Source organism: Phalacrocorax aristotelis, chromosome 2, assembly GCF_949628215.1.
Source record: "Phalacrocorax aristotelis chromosome 2, bGulAri2.1, whole genome shotgun sequence".
Classification (NCBI taxonomy): Eukaryota; Metazoa; Chordata; class Aves; order Suliformes; family Phalacrocoracidae; genus Phalacrocorax; species Phalacrocorax aristotelis.
Window position 1 is genome coordinate 162192223 of NC_134277.1, and position 18810 is coordinate 162211032.

Sequence of the window (18810 nt, forward strand, 5' to 3'; positions counted from 1 at the left end):
GCAATGTAAACAGTGAGCAACATTCTCGATTAAGTCTACTTGATATGACATGAAAGCCTTCAACATTGTTTCAATGGCTTAGAGGCAATCCATCACATGAATATTTTTATGGCCTTCACCACATCCTCACAGTGTAAGTTCGTCACCTTCTTCTCTATCCCTCATAATGCTGATTGTAGATATTGTTCATGCCCCTTTTACAGGTGGGAACCTGAGGGAGAGCATGATTTGGGTCTGTCTCCTCAGGAGTTGTCAATATAATCCAACACAAATTAGGCCTTTGAGGGACTTTGAAGGCCTGAATCTAAGTGTCTTGCCTAACATTGGCGAGAAAGCGTGTTGGAGAGTAGGAAATTGAAGCCACATCTCACAGTTCAGTGACGGTCTAGACTCCCTGTTCTCTTCCTCTCTTCCTGATATTGTAGAAACTTCTTTTACCAGAAATCAAAAGATGCAACAATTTGCAGTTTAATTTGGTTTCATTAAACCCTATAACACAATTCAACAAAAAAAAAAAGGAAAAAAAAAAAACAAACAAAAAAACCACCCAGCCTTCCTATTATAATCCACAAACAAGAGAAATTCATTATAGAAGTCTAAAATTCTGCTTTTGCTTCCTGTGTGCAGCAGCAGTATGAAAGAACACAGTAATCCTTTGGATCCTGTCAGAGGTCCTTCGTAGTCTCTTCTAATCTAAATCTTGAGACTCTGAGCTCTGGTGACTGTATTTGCAATCAAATATTATTATGCCTAGTAACACAGAGATCCTTATCATGTTATTTGTACAACAGATTTTTCATCTCCCACAAATATAATACCTACTTTATTAGCGGTCAAATGGAGTTATTACACTACTGCCCACTACTTAAAAAAGAGGGAATTAAACCTTGATATTTCTGAGCCAGTCACATGGTGAAAATTCAAATCCTAACTTCCACATCCTTCTTAGAACAGATCCACGTCATACCTGTATTACCACTCAGTTGCACCCACTAGGCTTGAATAAAATTTTCAGCGTAGGATGTCATGTCTCATTTTAGTCAGAGAAAATGCAGGTAAGTAATTTAAGTTTTGGGGGTTTTTGGTGTGGGTTTTTCTTTTATGATCAGTGGAGGGAAATCAAGACATAATAGGAGAAAATCACTGTAACCTAAAATTAATCCTTAAGATATGTGGAATTACATCCTTCCAGTGTTATTTATGAAGGAAACCTGCACTGTAATCTTAGGCTACTCAGTCTGACTCCAAGACTACTCAAGTCTGTAATTATTAGTAAGATCATGTGAGAAAATCCCTTTCTTCCTCCTGATACTGTGAGTTGAACCCCAATGTCAAGACCAGCAGACAGAGATGCAAGAGACAATTCAAACTTATTAGGGGCATGGCAGAAACTGAATACATATATGCAAAATTCAAATCCAAAGCAAAGGGATATTCACTTTTGTGACTGGTTTCTAGGTGAAGTGTAAGATGAGAGATAACAGATGTGTAGACATAAACAGAAGAATCGAGGAAATTATGAGATTATATTAGTCACCATGACTGGAAGTACTCTCAGCACAACAGTAGGCTGGACTTGCATGAAGCCTTCACCTTCACCTTCACCAGAGCACCACTACTGTTGGAAAACCTGAGCAGTAATTCAGTGGAAAGAGTGGAGGTTCAGGGAGAGTTGCATTAAAAACCTCACTCAGTACTTTCCATTAATTTGCATGGATAAAATTTGTCCTCCTGTTATACTGTCTTCCTGGGATGGCTTGCAGACAAACATGGAATTTTTGGCCCACATCTGTGCAGGTCTTTGAATGGGTTTATTTGGGTGAAAATTATGGAAAAAGTCTTGGCATGATACCAAAAACTGCACAACAGAGGATGGTGCAAACACACCTAAGATAACAGCCAGCAGACTTCTATGAGAGCAATAGACAGGATAAATAATGTCCTATGTGCTGATGGAGAAACATTCTGCACAAGTACACTGTTCTCAGGAGGGAAGTTGGTTTAGAAAAGGTGTTGTATTAGGTTGCAGAATGTACCGGGTCAAAACTAAGGCTAAAGATCTTCGGTATGATTTTGTGCTTCACAGTAGAGACAATGAGCTCTTGTTTATCTTACAAGAACTTGGCCCTAAAGCTGAGTTAACTCACAGTAATAAGGCATGCTGAGATGTGCAGATGGGAAGTGCTACGTGGAAGTGGCAAGACCTAGTAGCTGTTAATGAGCAAATACCAAAAATCATTAATCAGTGTGTCTAAGCTGTTTAAAATTAAACAGTTCTTTGTCCCCACATTTTAAATTGGCTTCCTTTGTTGTTTCTGAAGACATAAATATGCATCTTCCTCCATACACATGACAGGCATTAAGCTTAGTCTTCCCAGAAAGTGAAAGAACACCGCCCAGCGAAGAGGAGGATTTCATCTGCTTAAAAACAGCCCTAAGTTGAAAAAGGTGTTAATGAGAAAATTTCCACTGAGGTAGTACCTGGCTGCATATATTATGCTGCCCAGGCACTGTGCAGAAGAGATGTAGCTAAGCTGGTGGGGGAAGCGATTTTTGCTGTTTGAGACTTAAATCTCCTTCCGTCTGGCTGGCCCTGAATTGCATACTCATCTCAGCTGGGCTCTGTTTCATATTCACAACAAATTGTGCATCCACAGTGGCCCTTCAGCTCCAGGCTTTGATAGACATGGAGACATGGAGGGTCATGGAGCAAGTGAAGCAGTGCAGCCTCCTGCAATGGGGTGGCAGCCCAAGCTCCAAGGAAGCTCTGCATTCAACTCTGTGCTCAGCATGTGATTCACCTCCTAGACCTGGATCCAGAGGTGTCCATCACACAGAGGAGTCTCCCATGTTGGAGTTCAGGCAAATTGACAATAGTTTTGATGAGCATATAAAAGAAGTAGGTTTATATTTTCCTTTGCACATAATGGAAGAAAAGGTCCTAGGCACCCCTCCACTCCCTTATTATGCCTCTTACACTGGAGTGCCTAGGGGAAACACCTTCCGCCAAACTAACCCATTTCTCACCGTGAAGGACTATGGGACTGATAACACTACAGAGCCAGTGTCTGTATTCAGACTGTGAAAAGCAGAAGCTGGTCCACTGCTGCAGATTTTCCAAATTCACATTAGTTATTTCTGGCAGGTTAATGTGTAGAGGTGGGAAAGAAATATTTTCATGAGCATAATTATTCTTCTAATTTTGGATGTGGTACAGCAGCTATGATGATGTTGCAGCATACTTCCATTTAGGACAGAAGCCATATTCAAAAACCTCCCACCTAGAAGAAAAGTCAGTGGTTTTAATTACATTAACAGACTCCCAGATTACTGTTATTATTGCAACTCATTATACAGTGCGTGGCAGAAATAGTAGGTCAAATATTTCTCTCTTTGGATCCACTGTATTACTCTCTAAAATGTGAACCGACCATAAAAAGTTTCAAGACCATAAATAATTCTCTGCTCTCCTACACTGTCACATATCCAAGAATATCAAAGCTCTTTATATTAAGTAATTAAGTTTCACAATACCCTTACGATACAGACACAATTAACCCCATTACACATATGGGGAAACTAAAACAGAGGGAGGCTGATTGCTCAAGATCAGAGCTGGGAGAAAGAGCCCAGCAATCATAGGAATTAAGGACTAGTAAATCCTCCTGGGTCCTCAAATCCTCCAGCTGTCATATGCCACACAGGCATATTTATAACTTCACAAAGCTCAGTGCTACAAACACTCAGGGTGTTTTGTTTCTGTTCAGCTCTGTCCTGAGGTTTTGCCTCTGGTATTCACTGGTTTGAATAAGTACATTGGACATGGTATTGGACATACACATTGGTCACTATCCATATGTGCCATAGTTTCAATTCTGTGTTATTTGTTTAACCAGGTGAAATGTCTGTAACACAAGGATTTTCTTTACAGTATACTTTCAAATTAGTTTCTTTTGTAAAAGCTACAAATGCTGAAATAATATTCTCTGAACTAAATATGAATAACAATTTCATTACTGTTTCTTCTAACGTAATGAGAAAGCTTTAGTCTTACTCTTAAGGGATACTGTGTTTATTTCCTATTTTTTTTAACTTACTTTTTTGTAGTTTTGTTTTTCTTAGTTTAAATATCAGCTTTAGATACTAACATCTGATGCCTAAGTAATGTGCAATATCATTTCTTTAAGAAGAAAAAACAGAAGGTATAGTACCATCCCTCAGTTATATGCTTTATTTTATAATACATTTTCTTTTGCTCCTCAAAATTCATTCACATCATTTATAAAATACTCTTGGGAAACAGATCTCTCAAAGTTATAATCTGCAATACTAGAGTAAAAATTATGGCCCATATTGGCTGGAGACTGACTTTATCACTTTCTACTCTGACACAAAAAGATGTAGTGGGTCAACTATTCTACTGATCCACCCATTTTACATGCAGTCCTCAGAGGCACATTTAAATGGACACAGTGAGATTTCAGGGAGTTTGTGATCTTACCAGTGGAGGGTGTTGTGCTAGCAAATATTTAATATGTGTTATGACTTCCCCCACAGGTATGCAAGGGGAACACTAAGTTACATGGTAACTTCAGTAGAAGGTGAGCTTTTACCACCTTTTACAAGCCAAATCTGTCATTTTGAACTTTCCTAGTTTCTACAGAATGCATGCTATTACACCACATATTTTTATGCCACCGACTATATAACTTAAAATCAAGGTGCAATCAGGAGTTTTCCTAACATTCATCGCCAGTCTACCAAACCATTAAAGAAGTGCTTATCTAATAAATGAGCAGGATCTATTTAATCCAACAAGATTGGTTTTAAGCTTCAAGTCAAAAGCCAGCATTTTACTCCACTGAATTTTACAGCATCCACCAGAGAAAGTATCTGCTTCTGACAGATCAGGCCATATTCAGAGGCTCCATGTAGCATGGAGGAAATTGTTTGTTCATGGAACATGAAAGACCACCCACATTTACATAAGCCTAGATACAGAAAAGAAGAAAACACCAAACAGAGTGGGGTTTTTTTCCCACATAGCTGGAACTGTTTGAACTATTTGGTTTGTTATCCTCCTTCAAGTGCTTCCTAATCATTCATGGAGGTGAAAAACAATGCAAATTGTTCCCTGTTCAGGGTACACATTGTTTTTTATCTTCAGCAAAGGTGTTAAAGATGTGCATGAAATCCAAGACAAAAAGGGTGTTTAAGTAAATGCATAAACATACACACATCACATCTGCATGCAGAAATCTATAGGAAAGGAAGTCTTGAGTTCCAGCATTACCTGCAGACAGTGTCACACCAGCAGGGAATGCAAGTCTAAAGAAGGAAAAAGGTTTGAATCGTTCTCATATTTTTCATTATGTTATACAAGCATGAGGTCTCATTTTCCTCAGGCCTGTATCTTCTTATCCCATTTGTTGTATCCCTTAGACTCCCAAGTTTTTTGTCAGAGGGAGAGTAAGATGAAGCCTTGTAGGCAGCAAATGGTTCAAGGCTGCCATTCAAACCAGATTGACTCTCCATGCAAATGGGTTCTGCCAAGCAAAGTCTAAAGTAAAACTGGCATTTTCCCACTGGGACATATGGTCCAATGCCAGGACTGATCAGCGCATCATCAGGACTGCTGTAGTAGGTTGCTAGGCACTGCTGGATGGGCTGCCTATAGCATGTCTCGAAGGTCCTACTACAGACGGGAGATTGAAAGGTATGAGAGCACCTACACAACAAGGCCTTTCTTTAAGGGCAGTACACATATCATCAGTGAGAAAGCGGTTTGACTCTAGGCAAAGTTTTATACCATAACACACATCTTGTCTGTGCAACTTAAACATCAAAATGAAATGTAAGTACTTAAAGGGCAATCTTAGTCCAGCAACAGCGTTTATGTTTATTCTTCTCACACTTAATTATTCTTCTCACACTTACTGGGCATATAAGTCAACTGTAAAAAGAAAATGGTAATTACTACATTCAAACCCATAGTCTTTGTTCATGCTGGTCATGACAATTCATACTTAGAATCATAGAATGCTTGAGGTTGGAAGTTCACCTAGTTCCAACTCCCCTGCCATGGACAAGGACACCTTTCACTAGATTAGGTTGCTCAAAGCCCTATCCAGCAGATTGTATCTGATTTTTTTTGCTTCTTTCAGCAATAAGGAGAACACAAAGAAGATGAAGACTACTAAAATCACAAAAGAAGATATCAAGTCTCTCTGATTATAGCTGCTAGAAAGGCAAAGGATGTTCCACTTATTTGTACCATAAAGTTATTACTAAAAAGCAGGCCAGTCCTCTCTCTCAAGTGGAAAAGAAAAAAAAAACAACAAAGCAAACCCAAAAACAACTCCCCAGAAAACAGACCTGTCTCTAAAATTATCATTGAATATCCTTCTACAAAGGTATGCCACAGTTCAAACACCAGAGCTATGCTTTGTGCACAAAACTCTTGTTGAAGTTCTATGGCTTAGGTTCAGAGGGCAGCAGACTAACTATAAAAATGGTCCCTTCTAAACATAAAAGAATCCATGAACAAATCATCCAGAACTTTCCCTCTCATTCTGACTTCATTATCCTGCCTGGGACATAGCTTTTCTGCTGATGGAAGATTTTGAATCGCCTGCTAGAGGGTATATCTCTCTAGCTATTTGGATTCTTGTTTAACTTACACATTTGGGAAGTTATTAAGTTATATATTTATTTGCATCTTTGAAGCAGTACCATCATTTTAGAGACAAGACAGAGACAAGGACACACAGTTTGTCCTGTTGTCTGTGTTCTCTGTTTTAATCTGTAGGCCAAAAGATTTTTCAGAGCAGTCCCTGTCAGCGTTATCGATGGGAAATTAAACCAACCAGCATTCCTTGGCTGGAATAGTAAATTAAGCAAATACTTCTGAAAGGCCCACATGTACACTTGAATGCACAGAAAATTCTCATTTTTCTGATTTATGATCACATCTAATACATAATGTTAAACTTCAGAGCCTCTCACAACCAAGTAATGTCCTAGAGAATTGTTAATAGTACAGAATGCTTTGCTGAACCCTCAAATTCAATTCTTGGTTCATCAAAATTCAAGTCTGGCTACTACTTCCTAGTATATTCTTTATCCATCTATGAAATTTATGGTGAAAATATAATCATAGTTTTAGTCATACAAAGTATAAATAAATAATAAAAATAATAACTAATTAAATAAAAATAAACAAACTACACCACTTCCATCATTTCATTTTCAATTAATAAATAACTGTGCCAATCTGGAAGGAAAATATTAATTCATATTTTAGATCATTTAGCTTTTTTCCTGTCAGAGGCAGAATCAGGTCCAAAGAAGAGAATAAGAAAGTTGTTCTCACATTTTTTAATCGTACTTTTTTACCCTGAGAAACCATTCAGAAGCACTATACAAAATCCTGAATCAAACTATCATCTGATTATTTGCTGGGAGAGACAAGAGTACCATTTGCTCTCTCTGTAAACTGTGTCACCTTTCCTACTTTTTATTATTACTTGCCTAATTTGCATTCATACATACATGAAGGCACAAATCGCAATCACAGACTTTTTGTGACAGGTCTTTTACAAACACAATGGAAGTGCCCCTCTCTGCAGAAATTCCTGCAACTTCTTTTATGGTAAATGGACAGAAATAGGTGTGATTCAACTCATCTTAAAATAGATATGTTAAATTACTCCCTCAAATTACCTGTTTCTCTCCTCTGACTATACAGGGAGACTGGGTGATTAGCTTAGGTGGAGACACTCACAGCACAGATATCAGCAGCTAGATAATATGATTTTTACCCTTAGTCACAGGTTCCCAGGGATTCTTCCATCTCACAGCTATAACTCAGGTTACGCATGATTTATTGCCTGCCTTTAGAATACAGCCTAACACATCATTACAAGACAACTATTTCCTGCTAGTATAGAAAACTTGGTGAAATAATATTTTTAGAAATCATATATAAATCATGTAAGATATCCTCCCCAGGGAAAAAACACTATTACCTGTAACTTTTAAGAGTATATACATATGTTCTAACTACTGAATATTTACTTTTTACATACCAACTGTCATCTAAAGATCTCAGGGTGTTTAAATCCTAATTTTCTATGATCTTCTATGTCCCATAGTCACTAGGACATCCTGACGACCTATACTCTCAAAAAGCCATCACTCCCTGAGATGTGTCTGTAATGATTTGCAAGCAGAACACTGGGACATAATCCACCATCCATAAGTATTTTTAAAGAAAGGCTTAGAAATATTTTTGTTCCCCATACAAAAATTGAGTTGCACCTTCCTGAAATTAGAGTTAGTTACAGGAACTAATAACTTAGTTCGTACTAATTCAGACTCCGAAGTCTTTCAGCTCAGATGACCAGTGAGACTTCATATTTATCACCTTGTTTGGGTAGCAAAACCTTCAAACCAGAATTACCTGCTAAATCTGAAGATAAAGCTTATGAAGAGGCTGAGGTGACCAAGAATGTAATCATGCTAAATGAGCTCCTTACTGGGGAATTCCTCTAACACATGGCTAGAGATGTGCAGCCATGCTGCATCCCTCACTACCTTCTGCATTTTGGATGCATAGAAGATCCCCTCTTAACTGATTATTCATGGTCTTCAAAAAAAAGGTGTCTATGACCTTTCTGTTACGATTTGAACTATCTAAACCCTGTAGAAAACAGCTTTTACAAAAACAGAAAGATGATGGAAAGCAGCAGATGACACCACGTTCAGTGGGAATGTTGATCTGCTTGAGGGTAGAAGGCTCTGCAGAGGGACCTGGACAGGCTGGATCGATGGGTCGAGGTCAGTTGTATGAGGTTCAACAAGGCCAAGTGCCGGGTTCTGCACTCGGGTCACAACAACCCCATGCAACACTACAGGCCTGGGGAAGAGTGGCTGGAGAGCTGCCCAGCAGAGTAGGACCTGGGGGTGCTTGTTGACAGATGGCTGAACATGATCCAGCAGTGTGCCCAGGTGGCCAAGAAGGCTAACAACATAGTGGCTTGTGTCAGGAATAATGTGGCCAGCAGGAGTAGGTAAGTGGTTGCCTCTGTGCTCAGCACTGGTGAGGCCACACCTCAAATACTGTGTTCAGTTTTGGGCCCCTCAGTACAAGAGGGACATTGAGTTGCTGGAGCGTGTCCAGAGAAGGGCAACAAAGCTGGTAAAGAGAGAACAAGTCTTCTGAGGAATGGCTGAGGGAGCTGGGGTTGTATAGTCTGGAGAAGAGGAGGCTGGTGGGAGACCTTATTGTCCTCTCCAACTACCTGAAAGGAGGTTGTAACGAGGTGGGTGTTCGTTGGTGATAGGATGAGAGGAAATGGCCTCAAGTTGCACGAGGGGAGGTTTAGATTCGATATTAGGAAAAATTTCTTCACCAAGAGGGTTGTCAAGCTTTGTAACAGGCTGCCCAGGGCAGTGTTTGAGTCACCATCCATGGAAGTATTTAAAAGACATGTAGATGTGGCGTTCAGGGATATGGTTTAATGGTGGACTTCACGGTGCTAGGTTAGCAGTTGGACTTGATGATCTTAAAGGTGTTTTCCAACCAAACCAATCCTATGAAAACACTCAGTTGTGATCTCTGCCTATTTCTTAGCTAACATAATTCCAGCAGAGTAGCATCTTCTGCAGAATTTTCTAGTATTTTTTAGACCTCTATTCAATATCTTGTATTCCCTCTGATATACCTTACCTAGAGGGAAAATGAGGTTATTACACCTGTCAGTTACACATAATACTGCCTCAAGTTCACACTGAATTGAAGAGATGCAGGACAAACTTTCAGTTTTGTCTGTATATCTGTAGAAAGACAATACACCTGTTATTCAGTCTGAGCACTAACTCTGCTGTACCATCCTTTCAGGTACTTGGAGCTCAGAGGACTTTATAGCACCCATCAACTGCTAAGGTAAACCCATTATGGTTATGGATCTGATAACAGACTTAGAAATCATGGAATCATAGAATCATTAAGGTTGGACAAGACCTCTAGGATCATCAAGTTCAATCATCAGCCCAGCAATACTGTCTTCTAAACCATGCCCTGAAGTACCACCTCTACACGTTTTTTTTAACACCTCCAGGGATGGGGACTCCACCACCTCTCTGGGCAGCCTGTTCCAATGCCTGACCACTCTTTCAGTAAAGACTTTTTTCCTAATATCCAGTTTAAACCCCCCCTGATGCAGCTTGAAGGTGTTTCCTCACATTCTATCACTAGTGACCTGGGAGAACAGACCAACACCCACCTCACTACAACCTCCATTCAGGTAGTTGTAGAGAGCGATAAGGTCTCCCGTCAGTCTCCTCCAGACTAAACAACCCCAGCTTCCTCAGCCACTCCTCAGAAGACTTGTTCTTTCTTCACCAGCTTCATTGCCTCAACGTCTCCTCATCAGACTTGTTCTCCAGACCCTTCACCAGCTTTGTTGCCCTTCTCTGGACATGCTCCAGCACCTCAATGTCCTTCTTGTAGTGAGGGGCCCAAAACTGAACACAGGATTTGAGGTGCAGCCTCACCAGTGCCGAGCACAAGGGCACAATCACTTCCCTACTCCTGCTGGGCACACTATTGCTGATACAAGTCGGGATGCTGTTGGCCGCCTTGGCAGACTAAGTTGTGATAGGTTATTTAGTTAGCCCATTTTTACATCCCATCTTCAGAATTACCTTTCTATTTCTATTCAAACTGTAGTGTTTCAGGCTGAAGGAAAAAAAAAAAAGGAAAAAAAAAGAAATACTGAAGCAATACAAATAACCAGTGACTTCTGAAAATTTAGGCTCAAAAACAACAAACCAGGGTTGAACCTGCCACATTTATCTGCATGTACTGAGTTGTATATCTTTTTAGTAGGCTTGAAAATTCAGTTGCTGAAGATTGAAAATACACATTCTTTAGCAGAAGAATACTCATGCAGACCCTCCACTTTTATAGTTGAGCTAAAATAAGCTTACTTTGAAAATGCACAGACAACATTTTCAGGCACAAACTCTTTCAATGCATCATCATTTTCCTATTTAAATGTTTGAAGAGACTTGTTTTAGTTTTGAAATATTACGTTTAGCATATTTATATTTGGAATAAATGCAGATGTTATATTTAGGATAAATAATTTCTAAAGGAGACACCATTATTTTTAAATTGCTTGATCAAAAAGTGCAGAATGTTTTCTCCCTCAGCATGACTTTTGATTAAAGCTGCACATTTCTGAGATGAATCCTTTATCTTAACCTTGCCTTTTGACATTTTGAATTAGCCTCACGGAAAGAATTGCATAAAACTGTCTCTCTACCCATACATAGATTCAGTGATGATAAAAAGGAAGATGTCCTATTAATTTCCTTGTATGAGAGATCCTAACATAAACGCAGTCTCTTATCACTATATTGGTCTATAAACTAAGCTTCATTTCTCAGACCTGCTAAAATGTGAGATGATAAAATTGCTGACCCACTTAAGGTCATCGGAGAGTTTTGTCTTTGCTTTCTCTAAATACTTAATATTTTGTTAAAATAAACAGATCTATGCTTTTGTAATGTTTTATGTTTCTAAATTCATTGCCAGTTCCTTAAGAGCTTTGTTCAGTTAGAGAATTAACTTCTGAAAATAATTCCGTGTTTCAGAAGCTTAGGTGAGCAAATACTTTTTTGTAGCTGACACTCCGTATATTTATTCCAAATATTAATTCAGATGAGAAAATTCCCTGAGTAAAGTACGGGACATCACAATAGGACACCAAATAGATCTTCATCAAAAAAGAGCAGGAGGAAATAGTTGACTGGATGTAATTTGCCTACTGAATTAGTGTGACTATTCCATATTTAGGGCAGTGGTGGATTTCAAATGACTTGCAATATTGAACTTTACATTAGACTGAAGGCAGCAAGGATCATTGTGTGGGGAAATCAGAGACATGTAAGTAAACCTGGAAGAGAAGAGAGCTCTGTGAAAGTCCAGTTCACACCAGAGTGGTAGGTCTGAAAGAGCTGTATGCCCTATTTAACCACAGAGCTGAAGTTCATTCTTGGCCTCAAGCAGCAGAAATACTGTGTTGGCTCTCTGCATCTGAACAACTGGATTGTGTTTCTGCCAGACCTTCAGGTGGCCACTGATGATGAAGTTTTGTATCTCAGACTCACTGCCTAGGGGAACAGACTTGTGGCATGCACTGGTGCTCACAGGCCCTCCCTTGTTCTGGCTTTCTCCACTAACCAAGTCCAGTTGTAGGTTGGGATGCTGTTCAGCATCTCCAAGACTGTAGCCTACCCCACTGCCATCTGCATGATCTGCCCCAGCTTCTGGAGGGGGAAGGGAGGGTGTCCTGCATAGTTCAGGGTCTATAATGGAAAGTCTCCCAGCTACAAAAACATCTTTTCAGCTTCCATCATTTGAGTCATATATGAAAGGCCTTGACTGGAAAAGGATTGAGACATGCACACAGAAGTAGCACATTGGTCAGAGATATCTTCAGTTTACTAATTTTCATCTTTTTTTTCCTGTCTCTTTCTTTTCTCTTGGAATAACATGGAATTAGTTCTGTTTAGAGAGTGAATCAACAATTCTTAAAATGTCTGACCATCTCCTATGATCTCACAGATAATGAGGTTTTCTAAGACAACTCATCCCCAGAATAACTTCTTGCACAGTAAGTCCCCTCTAGATTCATTTGTATTTGTCAGGTATGCTTTACTTTATATATAAAATACATATTTATTTTCAGATTACTTTAATAAGCTTTGAAAACAAAACCGTGTGTTTGCTAAAGCTTGAATCTCTCCCCCTTTGTCTCATGCTTTTGAAAGCAGTAAGCTTATCTTCACTTAATGGAGGCAGAAATTATCTTTCAAAAAGCTATTGAAAATAATGACTGCAATTTCATACTGTTCCACAAGTCATGGTGCTGTTTCTTCTTGCTCTAATGAGCAACTAACTGCAAATGCTTGTTTTGACTGCATTAAGAAGCCATTTACAAAAAAAGGTTTTTCTTTAATAATCAAAGTAGAATTCCTTCACCAAGAACTTCTTTGAGATATCCAAATACTAATAAAGAGATTAGGATCACTAATTTTTTTTTATTAAAAACAGGCCCAAACAGTTAGTTAAGGAGCATAACTGAAACATAAATAACTTTTCAAATTAGGTCTTAGGTGCAAGGTACTCACAGATCAACGTTTAATTTATAGCAAAACACATTCAGTGTGGGCGATCATGAACTTGTACAGCACAATGCAGACACAGGTTACAGCAATGTTCTTCATTTTCTGATACTCTCTCCTACTTTCCTTTTTGCACATCACAATCATGCTAATTTTTTCGTGTCACCTAACGTCAGCTATTCCGTTTTATGAGAAAGCATCAAACTGTGTGTACATGAAACATCTCTATATCACCAGTCAGAAGATTTAATGTGTAATAGCAGTCACAACTACTTTTTCTTGACTTGTCTGGAACAAGTACTGGATCTTATCTCCCCTACCTTGTATGAGATAGACAAGGAAAGAACCACATTCCTTGGCTGTCTTTGAGACACTCCGAGACAATAACCGAATTTAACTGACTAGAATTAGGTGGAACACTGCTATAATATAATAAAGATTAGCCTGGCAGGTAATAATTTTTCTTAAATACTTTATATTACTTGCAATTAGCTTTTTCAGGCCAAGTTTTCAAAAATATTTGTCTATTTGAAATTTTTGAAAATTGGAAGTGTAATACTTCTGGATGGGAAAACAAAATAAATCTGGGCATAAATCAAAGTCCTAAGTAATTTCTTTAGTTATATGCCATGTAAAATAATTTTTCTCTTGATGTTCACCAATCAAAAAAATTTCCTTGGCCTGTAAGGTAAACAGCTAGGCAAGCTGATAGGCAAACAGCTATCCATGGTTGCAGTACATGAGAATGAGTCATAGTGGGTCTAAAAGCAGAACTTACAAAAAAATGTGTCTGCAATTTTCACTAATAAAGAATAATTCTCTCTCAAAACAGTAATGCATCCAGATGGTGTGCAGACAACTGCAAAACACTGCAAAGAAAATTAAAATTTATACTTTTCCTGAGATTTGGCTTAGCTGGCATTTTCAACAATGTAATTCACCCTCAAATTCTTCATAGGCAGTAATGCTGCTAAGATTTACCCCATATATCTCATCTTCCCTAAGTAATCCTCACCTATACTGTTCTCCTGATCTTCACCATTCTCCACTCTTTCAGGTAATGTAGGAAATCAAAATAAAAGAGCTAATCCTAACTGTTTCTGACCAGTGTTATTTATCCCAGTGTTTTAACCGATGATCGTGTGTGTTTCAAATATATGTTTTTAAGATAAGCTCCTGCAGTCTTTCATCTTGTGTCTATAGCCTGGAAATCACTGAATGACTGTATATTCATAACTTTTATGAATCCATGTCACAAAATTTATACACTAGCCTAAAAACTTATGGAAGACACTTAGTGGATCATAAAACGACTCAGCCAAGGAGTTAATTATGCAAATGTGCTACTGTGAGATGGCATATTCACATTCCCCATTCCTTTAGCTGTTCATGTTTGAGTCATGCAGATTCAGCCCACTGTATGCTGCAGGTGGACACCATCACGTGAAGACTTTAACAAGACAACCTGCTGAAGAGCACCAGAGGCAAAAGCCCCAGAAATATGCTTAGAAAGGCATTTCTAGAGTTCAGCTTTAAGATATGTCTGCATTAGCTCAGCCCTGCAGAACTGATGCTGAGGCCAATGAAGTATGCGCTGTTACAAGCTGCACAAGAAGAAGCAGAGAGCATAATTTGTTCTTTCTAAGCCAAAAGCAAGCTGCATCGGTCATGGCTATTCAAAGACAGGATTGAAAACCTGAATAAGAGCAACTAAAGACCGTATAACATGCCTTGTTCCCACCCTCCTTTTCATTGCTGAAAAAGTCACTAACCACCAGTCTTCTCCTGTCTTTAAGGAAACCCACCTTGCTAAAAATGCTTAGGAGTATGAATGAAATATATATATTTTTACGAATATGTTTGTTCATATATATATGCTACATGGCATGTCTATGTTCATACAGCCTGACTCAATACAAGCTAATGTGCAGCCTTGATGATCTAAGTGACCAAACCACAGGGGCTACTGGGCTACAGCACATCTCCCCCTTGCTTCGACTGGGACACGTAGTCCATTCTCTTCCCACAATGCAGACAGGATGAGGCCAGCTGTGGACTTTGTAGTAGGTCCACAAGTAGCAGGGCATTAAGGCTTCCTGTACAACCTGCAGGTCCTGTGCCATGGATGGAGTCCTTGCTGCTCAGATTTGGCTGGCAACCACCAAAAGAATGCCCAGTGCAAGCTTTAGCTTCCCTCCCAATGAATTCTTGAAAGCTTTTTTTTTTTTTTTTGCACCCCTGTTGTTGAAAATATTTAGTGGGAAGTAAATATCGCTAATGCTGTCAGTTCGCATAGTTTTACTGTAAATCTTACGAAATTTTTTTTAAAAAAAAAAACACATGCACTGGAATAGAAGTACTACCTCTTATTTCTGTTATATATTTACATATCTTAGATATTTTATTACTACATATATCTACAGATTTTACTTTACAAACTTTCATTATAATTTTCAAAGTATATTCTCAGTTCTCATAGATGCTATGAACCTGATAAGGAAAATATTAAAAATATTTCCTTTAAACCAACTCATGAATCCTACCTATTTTGTATTCTTTCTTTTTGCTAAGGTAGAAGCTTATTCACTATTTTGTAACACCCTTGTTTTGTTGTAATACGACTTTAATAGGGGTGTCTTACCGAAACATACATAGCAATTTAATTAGTCCTATCTCAGCCATCCCATACTGAGAGAGATCTGTGGCATTAGAACAAAAAGAACATTATGGCCTGTTTGCATTTAAGTTCAATCCCATTAAATTATGCTCTGTTGCAGGCCTATGAAATCAATTAAGAAGTACTTGTGAGGATAGCCAAGGAAAAACTGTTTAAAGCCTTAACAGCTTAAATACCCTGTCTTGATGTTAGCCCTATAAAGCTATTAGACTCCAGTCTGGATTGCATTAGCACTATGAAAGTCAACTGCTAATCCTGTAACCGCACTGCTTGCCTCGCCTCTCTCCTGCCCATGCTTTTACATGGATTGTTTTAAGCAGAGGTGAAAGAATATGGGACACTGAAGATATGTCTGGCAGAAGAAAACACTAATCTGAATAAAAAACAAACAGAGAAAATAGCCGAGGTTCTTCCTTAAATAATATAGCCATCCCTGGCTTAATGAAGAATAGGAATATTGGGTTTTGTTGTTTGTTGTTGAGGGGGTTTTGCTCCTAGAAAGTAAACTTCTAGATACCTTCATACTGAGAGTATTTCATTAGTTCAAGACTGCCTATGCCAGAAACTACTGGAAATTGAGGACATTTCTAGAGAGCAAAGGAACACAAGGGGATTCTGGATACACCAAGGGCAAATTACACTGGAACATGATGAAAAACAGTTTTCTTACTTCTTTTGCCAAACCTGGACTATCTTTCTTTGTTTATTTCCCAAATCAATTTCTTTACTCAGATTTTGAGTTTGTGGATTTTTATTCAGATCACTTCTTAATATTTTGTATAACTCTTTCTATTTTATGCAAATATAATTTTTATAATAATTTTGTATTTTGATGTATCTATTTAATTGAACCAGATTTCCAAATTTTAAAATAATTACTTAAAGAAAAGAGAACATTTAACCCGCCAAATAACGATAAACCGGAATATTTCAAATGTAAAAAGTAAAAAATCCCTAAAAGCTATATCCATGCTCAGGAGCTCATTAGTTTTACACTCACATTTTTCCTTCATCTATGCACAATATTGAATCAAAAGGGTTCCATAAGTTGTTCTCTACAAGCTGCCATTAGCACTGAAACAATTTTCATCCAGAAATCACTTAGAACAGTAAGCCAACTCTTTCCATTGTCAGCAAGCAAAGCCACATATAAGAAAGGCTGCTGGCAGGCTGGATGGTGAGAATTTCCTCTGCTTTTCTGACAAGAAGTCCCAACAGCAAAAGGGCAATTTAAATTCCACAAGCAGTTACAGGATCTATGATGATAATAATGATGTTGCAATAAATTAACAGATACGCCAGACTGTGATATCGGTCCAGAAATGTCCAAATAATGAAGATATACCTGGAGAACAACTAGCCTAGAAAGCTCTGCAGTAAGCCTGTGTTACAACATTGCTCTACCAGTGAATATCCTTATGTGAAGGACCTTGCAGCCAAGCCTGCACTGGTTTCCTCCAGCCTGAACTTGGGTGTGGACTTGGTCAGGTTTCTTTCAACACTCATTACCCTGCTGAGACGCTCCCACCTCTGCAGCACCACATGACAGCACTCAATGTTACCCAAACATTTAGGGCAGGTTATAAAGTATTCTTTTTAGATGCACAGCTTTTCCCCAGTATGGGATTTTGTTTTCCCTTCTTTCAGTCCCAACACAATTCATAAGGCTCCCCAGGTTTTGCAAGTCTAGAAAAAATATGTCTAAGTAACATCTGGATTGCTCAGTGTTCCTCTGGACCAATTCCGTCTGCCTCAGCAGACATTCTTCCTGCTGCTCTTTTCACACGATGGCAAGGACTGCTCTTCATCCACCTCCTCCAAGTATAACCCAGTCTGAAACCAACCCCCTTACACCTATCCAGAGCTGAACATGGAAAGAGATATAAACACCAAAACTCAAGCCCAACTCAGTAACAGCCCTTACCAGAGCAGAGAGCTGAACAGCCACTGATGATTAGAGAAATTCAGGTTTCAAGCTTATACTTTGAAATTCATGGCTTCACTTCACCAATTCCCCACACACACCCTCCTTCTCCACTTCCAGTCATGTCACATGTGTCTGGGACCCACTTACCCGTCTGCCCTGCAATCGTTGCAAACAGCCTGTGGGGAATCCTGGATGGGATCTTCAGTCCAGCTCTTATCTGGTAATACCTGAGGAGAAAGAATTTAAAAATTACATGCTGTTACACAGGCAACCACTTGATCCAACTTAAAAATCTGTGCGAACACATCCTTGGCATCCACATTGAAACAGAAGTGCCCAGGAGAAAGGCTCAGAAATACTGAGCCTTTTCTTCTGCTTTGGAATTTTAACCAAAGTGGGTTTATGCTGATTTTAATCAGGCCCCTCTTCTTTTACAGTAGTGAGAGTGGACACACTGGCCTGATGTGTGACTAATGAGGAAAGATTGTGAAAACCTCTTGGCTTCTTGTAGGGAAAAGAGGCAGAGAAACATCTACAATAAAACACAGTCTGATCAGACAAGGAGTGACAAAAATTTAATACAGAATAAAGAAAGAGGAAACTTCTGTGGGAAGACAGCAAATGTGCTAATCTCACATCTAGGAAAATTCAATTTATACAGTGATTACCATTCTGCTGTTCCGTATGGAGGCTACAACATCATGAAAATGTTAGCATTAATCACATCTAAACTAGCTGTATTCTAGTTATTTGCTATCCCATAGGTGGTGACTATGAATGAAGATGAAGACAGAAAAAGAAAACATCAGCAATTTCATCAGTTTAGGTTACACGTGGTGCAGGTTACTCCAGAATGTTTGCAAATATGAGCTCAGTCTAAACAGAGAAAAAAACTCATCCCAGTCTTCCCTCACTACCACTTTCATGAACGAGGAGTAAGAAGCAGTGTACATTACAGTACCTAATCTACTACACTGTAGCTCAGGATATCTCCGCCTGTTTGCAGATCTCC

At 38.8% G+C, this 18810-nt stretch overlaps 1 protein-coding gene across 1 annotated transcript in view; it reads right to left on the bottom strand.

Annotated features, from left to right (window-relative positions):
- FAM135B (family with sequence similarity 135 member B) overlaps positions 1-18810 on the bottom strand; it is a 150721-nt gene that overhangs the window by 99343 nt on the left and 32568 nt on the right. The window contains exon 2 of the mRNA XM_075085887.1: positions 17946-18025. Within this exon, the coding sequence (XP_074941988.1) occupies positions 17946-18025 (80 nt within the window). The remainder of the gene's footprint in view (positions 1-17945; positions 18026-18810) is intronic.